Source organism: Salvia miltiorrhiza, unplaced genomic scaffold, assembly GCF_028751815.1.
Source record: "Salvia miltiorrhiza cultivar Shanhuang (shh) unplaced genomic scaffold, IMPLAD_Smil_shh original_scaffold_190, whole genome shotgun sequence".
Classification (NCBI taxonomy): Eukaryota; Viridiplantae; Streptophyta; class Magnoliopsida; order Lamiales; family Lamiaceae; genus Salvia; species Salvia miltiorrhiza.
The window spans coordinates 537,878-556,304 of NW_026651498.1; the positions used below are offsets into that span (position 1 = coordinate 537,878).

Genomic DNA, 18,427 nt, shown 5'->3' on the forward strand with positions numbered 1-18,427 from the left:
AGATGAGATGCGTAAACACCAAGTAGGATTATGATATGATCAAGAAACAAGAAATCATATAAGTTGGATTGCTATGCTATTTCATGGCATAGCAGAATATCTCTCTCTTTTTTTCTTTTCTTTTTTTTCTACAACAAACACCAAACTTTTCATTAGCAGCAAAACTAACTAGCTTAAGTTAGTTCTGCCTATGTGCAATGTAATCGGCCAGCGCGGTCAGTGGAGCCGCCTTGCTCGGGTCGAACCCTGCGAGCTGCGCCTTGGCCTCCTCGTTGAGCTTCTCGGCAAACTCCACGGCCTTGTCCAGCCCCAGCAGCTTGGGATACGTGGTCTTGTCGACGGCCAAGTCCTTCCCAGCCGTCTTTCCCAACTCCTCCGACGACTTGGTCACATCCAAAATGTCATCCACAACTTGGAAAAGCAGACCAATTTTCCTAGCGAAAGTTCTTAATTTCTCAATTTGATCGCTGCTTCCACCTCCCAAAATAGCCCCCAAAACTACAGAGGCCTCTAACAATGCAGCAGTTTTGTGTATGTGTATGAATTCCAATGTGTCTAACCCTACGTTTGCATCGCCGGTGCAGTTCAGGTCCACCACTTGCCCCGCCACCAGCCCCTCTGTCCCGATCGCCTTCGCCAGCTCCCCCACCGCCGCCAGTATCCTTTCCGGCGCCACCCCCGTCGTTGCCGTGGCCATGAATTCAAACGCGAAAGCCAACAGAGCATCCCCTGAAACAGATAAATCATTCAAGAGTATTTAGCAAAGGATTCCAACATTTCAAGCACGTATACAAATTTGAATAATCAAAACAAAATTAATAGGGTTAATTGCTAATTAATGCCTTTACTTTCACCGATTTTGTAATTTTGAAACATTGCAAAAATGCCACCACCTTTGCAATTTAACATCCGAAATTAATTTTTACCGGAAAGTTGATGGGGCATGCTTCTTCAAAGTCGGAGTCGCCAAATTGCGATTGCACGGATCAAAAAATTTTATTTTGGAAACAAATTGAAAGATAGTTATATTATTACCACGTTTCAAAACTCCATAAAATTCATCCCAAAAAAAAAACAAATGGAGTAAATCTGAAGTAAATTATTTTGGGGGAGATTTGCACCTGCGAGCACAGCAACGTCTTCGCCGAAGACCTTGTGATTGGTGGGCTTGCCGCGGCGGAGGTCATCATTGTCCATACAGGGTAGATCGTCGTGGATGAGAGACATGGTGTGGATCATCTCGACGGCGCAGGCGGCGGGGATCGCCGCCGACTGGGGGCCGCCGACGATCTCGCAGGCGGCGATACAGAGCATGGGGCGGACGCGCTTGCCTCCGGCGAGGAGGGAGTAGCGCATCGCGTCGTGGATCATCGGCGGATTCTTGACCGCCACGGCGTCGTCAAGCGCCTTGTTCACGTGATTCGCCTTCTCGACGACGTAGGCGTTGAAATTGAAGGGCGCATCGTCTCTCTGCGTGGACACTCTGGCCTCCTCGCCGGTGAGCACGGCGGAGACGCCGGGGGAGGAAATGCGCCTCCGTGATTTCAGGAAAACGGGTTCGAATCTCGGGTGGTGGATGAATCCGACCAGGGATTTGGAGGGGCATGGCTGCTTGAAGATTGAGAGGTTTTGGACCCACGCATCCACCAGATTCATAGATCTCATAATTTTCTAATTTTTTTTCTTTTTCTTTTTCTAGTTGGTTTTTGAGCTAAGAGTTCGGGTAAGTCTGTTGATGGAGTTTGTTTAAAGGAGCAGAGAAATCCGCACGCATATATAGTGTGTGTGAGAGAGAGAGGGAGCATAAGTTGGGGGATAGTGGAAGAGATAGGGTTTTGGATGAGGGGCAGTCAAAATGCACCTACTAAGAAACCACTTTTGGATTTTACTAAAAATATAATCAACATTTTTTCTTTAAAATTAAAATATTGGTTTTTTGTTATGGTAAAATGTGGTAAGATTTAATTGGTTTAGATTATACTCCCTCCTCCCTTTATTATATGTAAAGTGATTAAAAATGATAAGACTTACACTTGTTTATATGAGTTAAAAAATTTCGTTTGTAAAAACAAATCACTTATAATGTGATAATCTAAAATCGAATACAAATCACTTTTAGTAGGGAGGATGGAGTATATTTCTCACAGTGTTCCTTCAACTAAATCGATGGCTCATTCCTTGTATAAAATAAAGAGATTTTCGGTTCAATCCCTCATATCACCTAAAATATAATCAGGTTAAAAATCTTTACTTTCACCATATATGCATTTCAATACTTATTTTTGATTATTTTGTAATATTTTTTATAGGCAAATATGCAATAATACAAATTTTTAGATGATAATCATGGAATATATAATAATTCATGATTTTTAGATTTTGCATACTGTGAAAACGAAATATTTTATTTGATCTTCTACCCTTCGTTTCTCACTCAAAAAGATAATATAATTATGGAGGCAAAAAAAAAAAAAACAGATCCAAGGTTGACTCATTAACTTAAGCGAGCTCAGCGGAGTTAAAATACTTACTAAATATAGTTAAAAGATACTTAAAATATTACTTCTTTTTTTTTTTGAGTTGTACTTAAAATATTACTTAACTTAATGATTACTCGACTTAGAATATATAAATAAAAATAATTCAATTGATAATAGATAAAATATAATTTTAATACAGTGAACGTGTTGAACATTAATTGAACCAAATTTAGAATAGTTTTCTACTTAGTGGCTCAGCTCAATTACGCCAATGCTGTAAATCCAACAAAACTTTTTCGATAGTAACCTAATTTTCTGTAGTGTTTGGTAAATTTTCTCCCATGTTTTTAATTAATTCAAAGTCAGCCAGGACACGTGTAATGAGCTAGCTGCGTCTACAAGTAATCGTTAATTTTGAAATCAACCTCTTGTTTCCGTGGTATGACCGTAACGATTTTAATATATACTACTATAAGATAAGATAAATAATTTAGTCATCAAACGATTAATATATGTAACAAAAATAATCGGCAGTCATCAAAATTGAACAACAAAATATATTAGCATGAAAAATAGTATTAAGTCAATGGTATATAAGTATAAGTTGAATGAATCCTAGTTTTCTTTACTTTATTTTATTTTATATTTTTGACTTGGAATCCATGTTTTTAACACAGCCGAAATAGACCGACTAACCATAGTACAATAGACGACAACTTAATCAATGAAAATTTTCTGCAAGTAAGAGTCTCACAAATTTCCATTTATTTCCATAGTCAATAGTCCTAACACGAGGCATTTGTCATCAATATTGGAATTTGAATACTAATTATAGGGTGGAAAATTATATGGGCATAATTATGGCTGCAATAATACCCTTAATATTTATTATATGAAAAATATTTATGACTAAAATACCCCTAAAGTATTTTGGATTTATTATTTCTTCCTTAATTATCAATTATTCTTCATTCCATAATTATATTGAAATATATGATATTCTATACTAATGAAGATAAGACACAATATTTTATGGATTAAAATTATGAAACAATTATATTCTATAGAAAGACACGACATAATTATAATGAAATAATCATAAAATGCACACCAAAATTATTAAATATCATTTCATTGATAAATATGAAAAAATCAAAAAGAAATTATTTGGGTGAAGGTATGAATCCTGTTTGAAGTGATAAAATTTTTAATTTTAATTTTTCTGGGGCGCCTCTGCTTCTTCTAACTTGGGATGGTGAGTGTTTGGTTTTAGATTATTTTAGTTTAAATGTTTGTTCGAGTTTGCACTTCGCAGCAACTCCGCCCTCCAATTTACTAAGGTGATGACTAATTTAAATAAAATTAAGTTAACTATCCAAAAATAAATCAATGCATATTCTCTAATAATTAATTAGTCAAATATGGTACTTCATCCCTCCACAATAAATATGATGTGGATGAAAGTACGGACACGGATTTTAAGAAAAAAAATATTACTCCCTCCGTCCCACCATTTTAGTCCCCTTCCACTTTTCACACATATTAAGAAAATGTATTTAATTTTTATATTTTTATCTTTTATACCCTTATTTATTATTTTCACACATCCTTTTCACATTTAAGTGAAGCATTAAATAAGGTTAATTTAGTAAAAATAATATTTTTTATATAATATTAATTAGAAAAGTGGACTATCTTTTTGGGACATCTCAAAATGGAATAAGGGACTAAAATGGTGGGACGGAGGGAATAGTAGTTGTGTATAAAATAAAGAAAATGTCCCATAGCATTGATTCGTAGGATAATAAATTTCCCACCGTCCCTCATAAATATGCATAGTTGACCATGACATGAGTTTTAATAAAAAGTTGTTTGAATTATTGATAGTGGAGAGGGAATCCTACATTGAATCCTACATTGACAGTATTGTTAAGTAGATTGTGGGTAAATATATAAGTTATAAGAATAAAATTGTGAAAATTGTGTGTGAGGTAGTGTTCAAAAATAGAGTGTGCATAAATTTGGATGACGTACCAAAAATGAAAAGTATGCATAAATATGAGGGACGGAGAGAGTAAATGGTTTGTAAGATGATTTTTTTGTAAATATTGTGTGTAAATAAGATAAAATATAAGGTTATATGTCCTAAAATAGAAAGACCACAATTATTGTGGACAGACGGCAATAGCAAAAAGATCACACTTATCATGAACAGAGAGAGCATAATTAGTTTAAGAGTCCGTATGTAATACTATCCATTCTCATATAAAGAAAATAAAAAAATATCCACATAGATAAAAAGAAAAATATAAAAATTAATCAATTTTTGTATAATATTACAATATTGCCCTCTAATTATTTTTGGATTTAACTAACTTTGTGTGAGGCACATTGAGAAACGTCATGCATTTTTAAGTTGTCGCGCTAGTCATGACTACTCACTCCTACTTCTTCGCATTTCACACGGAACCTACGCATCCACACCATTGTTTTTCAAGCTCTATTAAGAGGGTGTTTGGCTAAGCTTATTTTAAAGAGCTTAAAGCTCTTGGAGCTTATAAGATGTTTCAAGCAGTGGCGGATTCAGGGGGGGCTGAAGCCCCCTCCCAATTTTTGAGGTTTTTTTTTTTTTTTTTTTTTTAAATATAGAAATTTATTTCACTTAATATATCAATATATATGTATATGTGTATATAAATAAGAAATAGAAAAAAAAATATAATACATTATTTCTAGTATATCCAACTATCCATATTAATTCTTTTTTCTTGTACATTGATTTGTTACATTTATCTTATTTTTATCCTATTTTTTTTTTCTTAATTAATTTTTAATGTTGAATTTGAGTCCATTCTAAAGTTAAAAGTAAAATTACTAATTATTAACAATGAAAGTTAGTTTATTTGTTTAGAAAATGAAATATATTTTTTTAAAAGAATGCATAAAAGTATTGTTTTGTATACTTTCAATCTACTTGATGTTGAATTAATTGAATTGCAAACATATATCTATTATATTAAGTGATTGTTAAAAAAATGCATGAAAATAAAGTGTACGGAATGTTCAAAAAAATTTGCTTCGGGGGCTCCCGCCCCCGAACCCCCGTGTAAATGTCTACATACGTCGTAGATCAATAAATTCAGCCCCCCCTAACCTCAAATCCTGGATCCGCCCCTGGTTTCAAGAGCTTATAAGATGTAATTTTTAAGAGCTTATAAATTGTCAAAGTGTTTGGATAATTGAGCTTATAAGCTAGAGAGAGAAAATCGAAGAAAAATGAACTTGAATGATATATGATGAAAATAATAAATTATAGTTGAAAAATAATTGTAAAATGATTGTTGCATATGAGATTATAAACAAATAAGTTGGGGTAGAAGAACTTATTTTTTGGGGAGTTTATAAGCTCTTGGAGCTTATTTTTTGAGCTTATAAGCTATTTGAGAACTTATTTTGCCAAACACTTGGAAGGAGCTTATAAGCTCCTAAACAAATTATAAGCTGTTTTGAGGAGCTTATAAGCTCAGTAAGTCGATCCTCTGAGTTGTTGATGGCGCCGATTGATTTCTGAGCGTCAATCTTCGTTTTTCTATCCAGCTAGAGTTATTGTGTAATTCATTTTTATTGACATGATTGCTTTTGATATTATGTGAGTCGCACGAAATTATTTTAGAATTGTGGTTTGTATCCCCAATGAAGATGATTTAACGCATTCGAGAGTTTTTATAATGATCGAATCAATTAATTATGGATCATGATTATTTATAAGAGATAGAAGATTATGAGAGTGCAGGGGAAGGTGGCGCGACCGCGGGTGGACGGGCCAAGAATGAAGCAACTTGCGCCAGCGTCGAAATTTTGCTTTGAACCCTCTGTTTTCGATCTTTGCATTTTCTTCTTCTCATGCTAATTGAAAACATAGAAAAGAGATCCTTGCAAAAATTATCAATGTGTTGGTAAATTTCAACAAAGCCAACGTAAGTTGGAAAATTATTTTTGTTTGAATTGAGAGTTATATCATGTTTTTATTGTTAATGTTCTTGAATTCACAACTAGTTTTAAAATAGTGATGAATTCACAATTATGAATAATCTTGATTGTGAATTCGAGTTTTAAAACTACAATTCACAACTATGAATGATCTTGGTAATGAATTTGAGTTTTAAAACTAAAATTTACAACTCGAAATAGTCTAGATTGTTAATTCGAGTTTTAAACCAAGAATTCACGACTAGAAATAATCTTGGTTGTGAATTCAAGTTTTAAAGCTATAATTCACAACTAGAATTAGTGCTACTCGTGAATTCGAGCTTTAAAATTCGAATTTACAACCAACACTATTTCTAGCATTGAATTCAATCTTCAAAACTCAAAATTCACGACTTTGTGGATTATAGCTCAAAAACTCGAATTCATAATTAAAAAATTAGTTGACAATTCTTAAGTTTTTTATGTGAAGGTAAAATGGTAAGTGTAGCTAATTTTTTAGTTTTTATTTTATTATTTCAAAGTGGATATTTTTAAAATTCACTCTTAATTTAGAAACAATAGGGCCGAATGGCCCTATTCAACATACAACATCAAATTTTGTCCACCATTTGAAAAAACATAAATTTTGGCCATTTTTTGCATGGCATGACTATTCTACCCTTCTCTCTCTCTCCTCTCTCTTTCTCATCTCCCCCCCTCTCTCTCCAGCGGCTCCTCTCTCTTTCTCATCTCCATCTCTCTTTCTCATCTCCCTCTATCTCTCTCTCCAGCGGCTGCGTGGCAGCGGCGCCGAGCTTGGAGAATTCGTCGGAGCTCTCGCGGCGGTGGTGGAGGAGATCCTCCCTCTCTCTCTCCAGCAGCTGCCGCTCTCTCCTCTCTCTTTCTCTCTCTCTCCAGCGCGCCGCCTGGGCAGAATTCGTCGGAGTAGAGGATGAGGCGGCGGCGGATCTGATCTGATCGTTGCGCCGCCTCCTCCATCGGAAGATCTGATCTCCGCCTCCTTCGATTTCAGCCATGGCAGATCTGATCTGATCTGTGTGCTGCACGTATGGCACTAATAGTGCCATAAGTGCACACTTCCCCTAGGGTTTAGATATTCCATTTAAGGTTTAGATTATCCATTTGAGGTTTAGATGTTCCATTTAGGGTTTAGATTATCCATTTAGGGTTTAGATGTTCCATTTAGAGTTTAAATGATGTTGTTGTTTCTGTATTTGTGCTGCACGTATGGCATTATTAGTGCCATAAGTGCCTAACCCGACCCGGCACGCGACCCGCGTGCCTGATCCTACCCGGTCCGCCTCATTAAGGGTAAAAACATCCAAATCAATAAAAATGGCCAAAATTTGTGTTTGTTCAATGTGTGGCCATAAATTGTGTTTTATGCTTCATTTTAGCTACTTCAAAATTTTACTCCTTAATTTAATATATATATATAAGGAAATAATCTTTAACCATTTAGGAAAGAGAATATATGTAGGGGTAAGATCGTAACAAAACAAATCAATGACTAAAAATAATCTTTAACCATTTAGGAAAGAGAATATATGTAGGAGTATATAATTATAACAAATATTTGTTCAAAAAAAAAAAATTATAACAAATACAATTACTAATTGACCCGTTATGGCGGCCATAATTATGGATATTGCAACATGCATGACAATTAAGTCAATAGTGGAATTTTTTTAAACTCCTCCTCTGACTCTAAAATTTGTTAGTGCGGTACGAATTTGACTATAATAGCAGTACAGTCAAGCTGCAGATACAATAATAATCCTTCCATAATTATAAAATACTGCAACATTGGAAGTAGATAACAAGTGATTACGAGAAGTGAGATTGTTAATTATGTGCGCTTCTTTTTGTGAAAGTATCACATAATCTCTAACGTTAGAATAGATACCAAAAATACCCCTACATTTCAAAAATAAGAATTTTCAACCCAACATTTTATAATTATAACAAAAAAGTCCCAACCACATTTTCCAATAGTAGAATATCTGTGTGTCAAATTGTGGAAATCTCGCCCTTTGTAGAGCGTTCAAACATTTTTCTTTTTCGCTCGAAAATTACATATTTTAGGGTTTTTTATTTTTTTTCAGAATCAGTTGAAACAATGTCTGTGTTAACCGAGTTGGCAACTAAACAACTCCAATGTCAACCTCCGGCGTGACAGGTAGACATTCTAGTGTCGGAAAATGTGGTTGGAACATTTTTGCTACAATTATAAAACATTGAGTTACAAATTTGTTACATTTGAAGCGTTACCTATAATATTTTCCTTTTCTATTTTGAAACTCATTTATATTTTTCGAGGGGAACTAGCCGGACGAACACCCGAAAAGCTGAATTTAAATTTGCAAATAAGAGATATCCGAAGATGCAGCTTAATAAATTGAATTCAAAATTTCCAGACTCTTTCTGAATTTACTTATCTGTAGTAGGAAGGAAGTACCTCGAATCTTGAAAATGTAGAGGATCATTACCCCATGAAGTCCACCCTTCGATCATCTCTCTAGCAAACAGTTCGATGCAACGCGCAGGTTTGGGTCCGGGGACGTAGTCCAGTAGCAACTCTGATGAGAGAAGATAAATAAGGACAAAGGAACGACACACAACGATTCAAGTAAATGAAAAGATTGGGACAAGAATACTACCTCCAATTGGGGGTTTCCTTGAATAATCTCCTGGAACACTGATGAATACTTGATTGTCCGAAATCCGTATCAGTCTCTGCAGCTCTTCAGAATCCATTCCCTGCATGGACTGGATCATCCACATTTGGAACAGAAAGACAGCAGATTGAAACCTGGATCACTCAGCCTCACCTTTCCATCACTGAGACCTAGGAGAAGACACTCGTATGGCCTGTGATGGAAGAGATCCAGTTCACTAATCAAGAAGCCGTTCGCCTTCACCTATCACTGGATTTGTGAAAAACAGAGAAACCTACAATGCTTGCTAATGCTGTGAGAAGACAATAATACCTTCAACCAGTAAAACGTAGCAGCATACTTGACGCCCCATTTGGGAAACAGTTCATTCTCCACAAAGGTTCGCAGTTTCTCCCGATTGGTTACCCATAAGGCTACCAAAGCTCCACGACTATGGGTAAGTTGCTTTACAGGAAGAGATAAAAAGTAGTTATTAGGTAAAGTCCGGTACCTGCAGGTGGAAAACCCAAGAATAGACAAAGCAAATGAACTGTATGAGCATACAAATAAAATTGTTCAAACAGCCAAAAATAGATGATATTTTTTGAGTTTTTTCTGCATCTGGTTTAATAAAATACTAAGAACTGCATGAGCATACTTTTGTTTCTGATGAGCACTGCTGTTCTCCCATGGAGGATCAATCACTATTAGATTGAAGCCACGATCAGATTCAGCTGCCAGAGATCAACATGAAATCTTAATTCACTTTGTAAAAAGCATAGGATGTTAAGTCTCGGAACCATGCAAAGCACATGAGCTAATGACTTTTAAAGGAACTATTCATAAAACAAAAGAGTGGACTGAAACACTGACAATTTTAGTGCACTACAAATTGGTGTTGTAATGAATAACTTTTATCCACCAATAACACTTCCCTAACTTACAAGGTCCCTGACTGCTAAAGCGATTTTTGCATATTTTTGGACGACTTATTGAATATTAATAACAAGGATATAAGCTCCTTACCAGGAATCAACTTGTGAATCTGCCTCAGATCAGACTTCCTTGTCAACAAGGAAAACAAAGCATTTGAAACGTTAGTTTGCTCACATAGTAGCCACATCTAAACAAAAATCTAAGTTACCAGCAAAAAATGGTACCAACATCACCACGGCATAATCTTTTAAAAAATCATAACACTGAGAGCATATTAAGCAACTAAAGGAGTATTTGTATATTAAACCATTGAACATCAATACAAGCGAACTCTTAGAAAGTGTTCGAACACATACCATATAGACACAACTTTTTTTCGGCAATATGTATTTGTGTTCCAGTAATTCAGCCTCTATGTCAGTACTCCACTCATTGGCGATTAAGTTGTCAAACACTGGAACCTCTATTTGATTCGAGGACCCAAAACCTGAAAATTTGAAGGGACATTCATGCCCATGGGCAGCCAAAACAACATAATGCATCCAATTATTATTTTTATCAAGCTCAATTGGCTATGAAAATAAAATCATTCCATAATCCAGCTCACATATATGAACAACAAATGCACTCCTGAATTAACAGAGCTTTAGACATTTCAAGAACTCATATTGAAATGAGTAAGTTGAATCATGAGATGCTAACAACTCTTATGGCTTCAACAAAGAGAGTCGCACATAAGCTAAGGCCTTACATGCAGCACAGGTACTTCTTTCAAACAGTTTCCCATAACTGAGATTAGCATCACAGAAATACCTTTACGGAATTAACCATACATCGATTTTAACATCATAATTCATAAACTTAAATTTTCAGGGAGGAAAAAAAAAAAAAAAAAAACTCAGGTTCCCCTTAATAAATAAGATAAATCTGGTCATAAAAAAATTCCAGGTCCGCAGTATTATTGCATCCAATCATAAAGTAATAAACCCAGAGTATCATGCTATTAGCAGTGCATACGTAATCTAATGAATTAAATTATCAAATAGATTCATGGGACATTGATTTTTCCACTCAAAATCTAAAATGACTACATTTTCTGCAATGGAAGAAGTCGGTCATAATGCCACACCAATAGATATCATGCATTAATATAAATCTGATGTGATAATTGATAAACCCTGACCTGCATTTTCAACTGCACTGCCATCATCTCCAATCTTAAGAACAATCTCGTAAAATGGAGCTTGCCAAACGCTCCCTAATTCCACAAAATCTAGCTCACGCTCCGCAAAAGTCAATTCCCCGCAATTTCCCTGTCCATCACTCCTCAAATTCCTCAAAACTCCTAGCAGCTCGCTAGCACCAAGCAATGCTTCATGCGCCTTCAATAAACCCGCTCTCACCTCCTACAGCCGAAACCAAAAACACAAACAATCTTCTTTTAGTAATTTTTTTTTTTTCGAAAAAGAGAATAAATAAAACATAAATTTTCGCGCGCTTGTTTGCTCAATCACCTGATGCCGACGATCGGCCAATTGCTCCCGCGAGTTGAGCGCCCGATATTTCTTCTTCTCCTTTCCGCGGCATTTGCGCTTCCTGGGATTATTGGGCGAAGCATCGGGATTATCGATTGAAGAATTAGAAGAGGGGAAGAAGCGGGAGTAGTAAGCCGACGGAGAAACCCTAAACCGGGTGTAGGACCGGTTCAGGACCCGAACCGGATCGATGAAGTATATGGTGGACTCATCAAACCTGTAGGTGCCCGATTTTAGGAAGGCAGCTAACCGTCCGTCCGGCTCGGAGGCAGCCATTACCGGCGACGACGAGTTGCAATGAGGGGTATTTGGATAGGTGAATCCGGCCCAAAATCGTTACTTGTTTTCTGCTCCACAACTGCAAATACAAGGCCCATTTGCTAGTCTGTTCTGGGATTAGTATTATTTTTTGGGTAATTTATGTATAAATACATGAACTTTACTCATTTTTTTGGTATTTAACATGAACTTTAAAATCTAGTTATAAATACATGAACTTTAAATTTATTTAATTTTTGACTCATTTTTTATATTTGATGAAATTAATGCTTACATGTCAAAATTAAAACTTAGTTGGCAAAATTAATCCTCTAGCTGACATCTGACTAAGAAATTTCCTCTCATCCATTCAATTTAAGCAAAAAATCCCTTTCACTTTTACTTATCTTTAGACCCGCCCTACGCCGCCTCACCAAATCGAAGCTTACTATTGTGTTGAGTGAGGGGCTATTCTTTGGCGGCGATGGTGTAGACGAGGTGTCGTCCTCATCGGTTTTTGAAAGTAGGGGCTGCGGCGAACCACCATTTGAGGCTGTGCCATTTTCCAGAGCGAGGGAGCTACTCCTTCCAGGTCGGGGCGTATCGCAAAATCTCCATATCTAAGATGATCTCGCCGGTTGTTAGAAACGGCGGCGGCATATATTTCGTGCTTCTAACAAAAGATAGAAATTTTTACAAAGAATTTTTAAACAAATTATTAGAAATTATATTATATATTTAAATTAAATTAAGCTACAATTGATACGTAATTGAGAATTGAACTAATTTTCAATAAATAAAAAATAAAAGATCTTTGGTACCCACTCGGGCTAGTCTATTTTTCGACTTCATTTTATCAATTAAATCTAAATAAGTGGAATGGGATCGAAAAGACATTTATATATATATATATATATATATATATATATATATATATATATATTTGTAGTTATTTATTGGTATGATTTAAAATAAAATCACCATTCGTACCATAGATGAAGAAATGACTATTATTATTATTTTTATGGATGTAAATTGGATCAATTCACTTGATTTCGACGAGCAGCTTATTCAATTTTAAATTATTTTCGATTTGCTAATCCTAAATTTTAATTTTCGGGCAAACTCGTTGGACAAAATAAGTTCATGTACAAAATATACTCCCTCCGTCCCTGAAATGGCTTCCTCTTTGGGGACGGCACGGGTTTTAATAAAAAGTTGTAAAGTGTATTGATAGTGGAGAAAAAGTGATATAATTATTATTGGAAGTTGTGAAAAGTATTATAATTAGTATTAAGAGTGGTGAAAAGTGAAAAGTAAGAATAAATAAAGTATTATTAGTGGTGGGGTAGGTTTCCAAAAATGGAAAGAAAGAAAGAGGAAGTTATTTGGGGGACGTCCCAAAATGGAAAAAGATGAAGTTATTTTAGGGACGGAGGGAGTAATATTTATGAATATTATTGATAATTTTATTCTTTATAACAACAAATAATGATTTTCTCAACTAAGAGACTCAGTTTATATTTATAAGTAAATATCATTTCAATATCATCTTACATAAAATAATAGTCAACGTTTTAAGACTGTTTTGGCCTTAATTAGGGTGGAACGGATTTGGATTTATGCGCAGATTAGGTACACTTAGCACTATTAGTGCCAAAAGTACCAATAGAAATTAAAAAAAAAAAGTAAGTTGGTACTTTTGGCACTAATGGTAATATTAGTGCCAAAAGTATCATTCCTACGAGAAAGTTTCAAAATGGTAATATGTATATGACACTATTGGCACTAATATGGTCACTAGTATCATTCGTGCAACACAAATATGTGTGAAAGATGGGTAAAAGGGTAGTTTGGGCAGAACGCATAAAATATAGCGAGATTTTATATTTTTCAAATTAGCGGCCAAAATTTGTATTTCCTTCTTCAAAATGGTCACGCGAATGTATTGTTTCATAAAATAATTCATAAGTAATTTAGTGAGAATTAACAATTAGACACACAATTAACCTAAATAGTTATATTTTTTTAATATTTATAACTAAAAATTGTTAAACACCGAAAAAAACCAAAATATGTATCACAAGAACCAATACCTTATTATCTACCTATCTATAATCTATATTCTATTTTTTTATTAAATGACGATTTTATAAAAAAAGATAGAAGAAGATATAATCTTTTAATAAAAAGGTAACTTTTAATTTGAAAATCAATTTAAAAATTAAGTGGTAATTTTATAATTATAATAAAATTGAATATTTATTTATATACTAAATTTTTTCTTTTTATATTTTTCTTTAACTTCCTATTTTTTGTTTTACTTTTTTCAAAATTATGAAATTCAATTAATTATAAAATATTTAATATGTATATCAATTTAAAGATCACGATAAGAGCTTTAATTTGATACTATATTTTATCTAAATATTTTATTTAAAATGTAAAAAATATATTTGTTTAAATATTAAAATTTAAAAAAATTCTCTCTCCTCTCTCATTTTTTTTTGAATAAATCTATATTTTAAAACTTTTTATTAGTTTTTTTTACTTTTCATAATACTAAATTTTATAATTGTGAATTCTTCTTTATTTTTTGATTTTTTCAATATTCAATTCAAATATATTCAGTTAAAATTAATTCTTTATTATATTTATGAGTATGATAATTGAATTAGTATTAATTTTATATAAATATAAAAATTAAAAATATTTTTCCATGTGTTAGGTCCTGAGGGTCTCGAATAGGTGTATGGGGGGGAATACACCTATGGGCTATTTTTCAATAATCCTCAATCAGAGGGATCTCAGTCAGAGATCAAAACGAAACTTTGCATGCAAACAACGGCGCCTGTTTTACTGAAATCAGTTTTGACCGAACAGGGTTGACGACTGATACTGAAAGCTCTTCAGTAAAGAGTTATCAGTTAAGTTGCTGGAACTTAACTGATGCAAGTAAGGGCTTCAGTCGAGTTTGCTAAAAACAGAGATGATAACACTCTTCCTGACTATCAGAAGATAGATCAGTCAGACTGATATCATACGCAACGGAAATTAAACTTAGTTTCGTAATAGCCTCGGTGGAGCAAGTTGTTGGTTATGGTTTCTCTTTGCAGTTAGTCAGTGTTCAGTTTTATCAATTGAAATAACACAAGTAAGAGTGTAAAACTGAAAGCTGTAAACAACACAGAGACTTTTACGTGGTTCGGAAAAACCCTTTCCTACATCCACGGTTGGTTGATCAGACCAACAATCCACTCCGCAAGTGCTTAACAGGTGCACTGCAAACCAAACCGTGTGCTTGCCGGGTGCACACAACCGTACACTGAAGAAAACCCTTCTTCAGTACCCACGCTTCACTCGCGTCAGATTTCCCTTGCTTAACACAACCCGTGCTAAGACTCTCAGAGTCAGAAAACCCTTCTGACCTCCGAATCACTCAAAACACTCTTATGGGGGGAGGTTTGAACGAGTGCCAACTGTACTTACAAAGAACAAGTTCTTTGAAGCAAGTTTGACCTTTGGCTTCTGGGTGAACAGAGTCTTGCCTAAGGTCTAAGAGAATGTATGTAATCAGCAGCGACTGATTTTGGCTTTGGAATTCTCTTCTTCGATTCAAGCTTTGGGGAGTTTAAGCTTTAGGCTGAGTAGCAATTTCGGCAGAGCTTCAGCTTATGTCGTTGAATCGGTGAAGGTTGAAGTGATCCTCGAGCGCTATTTGTAGGAGAACTCTTGAATAGATCCGCTGGCATAAATCGTCCTCAAGATTTCTTCCGTTGGAGAGCAATTCGAATTTGGGCTGAGGCTTCAATCTTCGAGGTTCCTTGTCTGGGTGGAAACGGCTCTCTTTGATGGACAGGAGATGTGACGTCTCTGAAAAGTAACCACCAGATAGGAATGACCTCTACAGAGATAAGATCCTGAGATCTCTGCATTTAATGCGGCTGTACTTTGTGAATACGTGGCTTCCTCTGAACGTTGGAAGATCAGTCCTAGGAGGAATATTCAACTGATACTTGACTTTAGTATCAGTCCATTGCGCGCATTAAGTAATCAGTCTTCAACTGATTCTTCAACCGATACTTCAACTAATACTTCAGTTGGTATCTGCAGTCTTCAGTCTTCAGTCCTTCATTCTTCAATCTTCAGTCTTCGACATCGCAAGCTAAAACTAGAAACGAACTCTAACACTTGAGTTATTCTAGTATATTACAATTAAGTCCTATGAATTTTGGTATCATCAAAACAAGGGTTAGGATATTCCACAAGGTTCCCAACACCATGCATTGCACGTGATGCAAATGCTAGTTATATATTAAAAATGCAACTTTCGATTGAAAATCAATTTCAAAATTTGCGTGGCAATTTTGTAATTATAATAAAAGTGAAGGTATATTTGTAAACTATATTATTATCTTTTTCTTCATCTTCTTATTTTTTTTGTTTTATTTCTTTCTACAATTATGAAATTTGACTAATTATAAAATATTTAGTGTGCATATTAAATTAAAGATCACGATAAAACTTTAATTTGGTATATTTTTTGTAAATATTTGATTTGAAATATAAATTTTATATTTATTTAAATATTATAATTTTAAAACATTATCTCACCTCTCTCATATATTTTTGAATAAATCTATTTTTCAACCATTTTATTTTTTTTATTTTCATTGTTTTAACCGATATCTCTTTTGCCTTTTAATAATTATCAATTTTTATTATTGTGATTTTTTAATATTTAATTCGAATATATTTAATTAAAATTATTATTTTTATTATATTTATAATATAATAATTGAGTTTATATCAATTTTATATAAATATAAAATAAATAAAAAAATACGTGCATTGCACGAAGTGCAAATACTAGTTAATATAAAAGTGAAGTAACAACACCGGACAACCAATCAATAAGAAAACTTCGATTAATCAAGCCATCCTACTCGATTTTTCAACGAGATCGGATTAAATTTTGTCGGGCAATAAATTTTTGGCCATGTCCTTTTATTTCTCGATCTATTCAGATTGGTCCAACAGTTTTAAGCTAATTAAATTGGCATTCTTATTAATTTTATAGTTTTAGCTATTCCTATTATTTGACATTTTATTATATTTATAGTATTATTTTCATATTTAGAAAATAATTGTGAAAATTAGATTAATAATTTAAAACTACTTATTCTATTTTTAGAAATTAATATTCCATCTATCTCAATTCAATAGGCTATAAGGCTTGGTCACAAATGTTAAGAAACGAAAGTTAAGAAATGAATAGTTCAAAATAATTACTTGACCAAAATAAGTACACCACGCCCTTCACTCCGCGCCCACGCCTTCCGCTGCTCTATTAGTCAGGATTGGTTCAAAAATAGTATGAATTATTTGAAGTAATTATTATCGTGATGAATAGTAATAATCGACATGAAGAAATGTAATGTTTTTGAAACATTACCTTTCTTATATCAATAATTACTTTTTCTTACAACGATAATTACTTGACCAAAAAAGTACACTGTCGTCGCGCCCTTCGCTCAGCGCATGTACCCTGCTCAACTCTGCCAGCCACCCGCGCCCTCAACTCCATGCCATTGCTGCTTTGCCAGCCCCGCGCTGCGCCCTCGGTTGGGTCAAATAAGAATCGGCCTCACTCATACACTCAGTCTCACAGGAGACCAACTCTTCGCTAAAAACTTCTAGCATTAACTTTTCTTTCACCTCAATATTTTTTTGGACAATTAGACAATTCCACAAAGAAACACCTTGTCACAGAGTCACGTCAATATGTTCTATTTAGTTGCAAATTTATAATAAGAAATGAAGGGGGGAAAAGGTGGAAAATATCTACTATTTTTTTCGTCCATCAAAAGTATGACACTTTTTTTGGGCATTTAGTAAAATGAGTGGTTATATTTATATAGTAGAGAAAAGGTTTCACCATGAAATGAGTGATTGAGATTAAACTAAGAGTGATTATTTTTTTTATATATAAAAAAGGGTATTTGCAAGCATTATTTATAAATATTGGCATTATGGACCTAACACTCAACTAAATTAATCAATTTAAAACTACAATAAAAGTAAGACACTTATTCCTTTCACAACACACTCAACCAATTTATTAAAACTTGTGTCATTACGAAATGAACATTTTTTTGGTGAACGGGAGAAGTAACAATTGTTATCATAATATTGATTTTATAATAATCATAAATCTTAAGAAGATAATTTATTGCTAGTTAAAGAAATGGGGAACCATTATTCATCATTTAAAAAAAAAAACCAAGTTCACAAGTGAATTTTTTTTATTCAGTCATTATACTTAAAATATATTCCCTCTGTCTAACTAAGTATGACTCCCTACTTTTGGACACAATTATTAAAAAGAAGAATGATTAAAGGATAAAAGTGATAAATAGTGGTGGATGACTCAACCTAGAACACCTCTAGTTTGACTTGCAATAGAACAAGGACATCCTAGTGATGGTAAGTTGACCCAGTGTCATCTCTCAAGGAAGATCTTTAAGGGCTTTTAATTATGTCACTAAAAAGCAGTAAACGTTGGATTATT

At 34.1% G+C, this 18,427-nt stretch overlaps 2 protein-coding genes across 5 annotated transcripts; both read right to left on the reverse strand.

Annotated features, from left to right (window-relative positions):
• Positions 1–3: 3 nt before the first annotated feature.
• Positions 4–2,470, reverse strand: LOC131003321 (geranylgeranyl pyrophosphate synthase, chloroplastic-like). Its single transcript, XM_057929839.1, has 2 exons — positions 1,122–2,470; positions 4–729 (listed from the first exon to the last, which is right to left on the reverse strand). The coding sequence occupies exons 1-2, from the start codon at positions 1,663–1,665 to the stop codon at positions 179–181; spliced, it is 1,095 nt and encodes a 364-aa protein (XP_057785822.1). The 5' UTR covers positions 1,666–2,470; the 3' UTR covers positions 4–178.
• Positions 2,471–8,844: 6,374 nt separating this feature from the next.
• LOC131003324 (methyltransferase-like protein 2) lies at positions 8,845–11,983 on the reverse strand. Of its 4 annotated transcripts, none has more exons than XM_057929845.1 (10): positions 11,816–11,983; positions 11,578–11,659; positions 11,247–11,469; positions 10,420–10,550; positions 10,154–10,187; positions 9,786–9,861; positions 9,461–9,638; positions 9,302–9,385; positions 9,131–9,230; positions 8,845–9,049 (listed from the first exon to the last, which is right to left on the reverse strand). In XM_057929845.1, the coding sequence occupies exons 1-10, from the start codon at positions 11,872–11,874 to the stop codon at positions 8,901–8,903; spliced, it is 1,116 nt and encodes a 371-aa protein (XP_057785828.1). In that variant the 5' UTR covers positions 11,875–11,983; the 3' UTR covers positions 8,845–8,900. The 4 variants fall into 4 exon arrangements, with proteins under 4 accessions (XP_057785828.1, XP_057785827.1, XP_057785826.1 ...); XM_057929844.1 differs by having other exon boundaries at positions 9,302–9,391; XM_057929843.1 differs by having other exon boundaries at positions 11,578–11,983.
• Positions 11,984–18,427: the final 6,444 nt, after the last annotated feature.

Excerpts from the sequence above, each read along its gene's own strand:
- LOC131003324 (XM_057929842.1), bottom strand. The coding sequence starts at position 11,874 with ATGGCTGCCTCCGAGCCGGACGGACGGTTAGCTGCCTTCCTAAAATCG. Across the intron at positions 10,551-11,246 it reads CAGTGCAGTTGAAAATGCAG|GTTTTGGGTCCTCGAATCAA; the intron begins GTCAGGGTTTAT and ends TCAAATTTTCAG. Across the intron at positions 9,231-9,301 it reads TAGGTCTCAGTGATGGAAAG|GGAATGGATTCTGAAGAGCT; the intron begins GTGAGGCTGAGT and ends CAGTCCATGCAG.
- LOC131003321 (XM_057929839.1), bottom strand. The coding sequence starts at position 1,665 with ATGAGATCTATGAATCTGGTGGATGCGTGGGTCCAAAACCTCTCAATC. Across the intron at positions 730-1,121 it reads AGACGTTGCTGTGCTCGCAG|GGGATGCTCTGTTGGCTTTC; the intron begins GTGCAAATCTCC and ends TATCTGTTTCAG.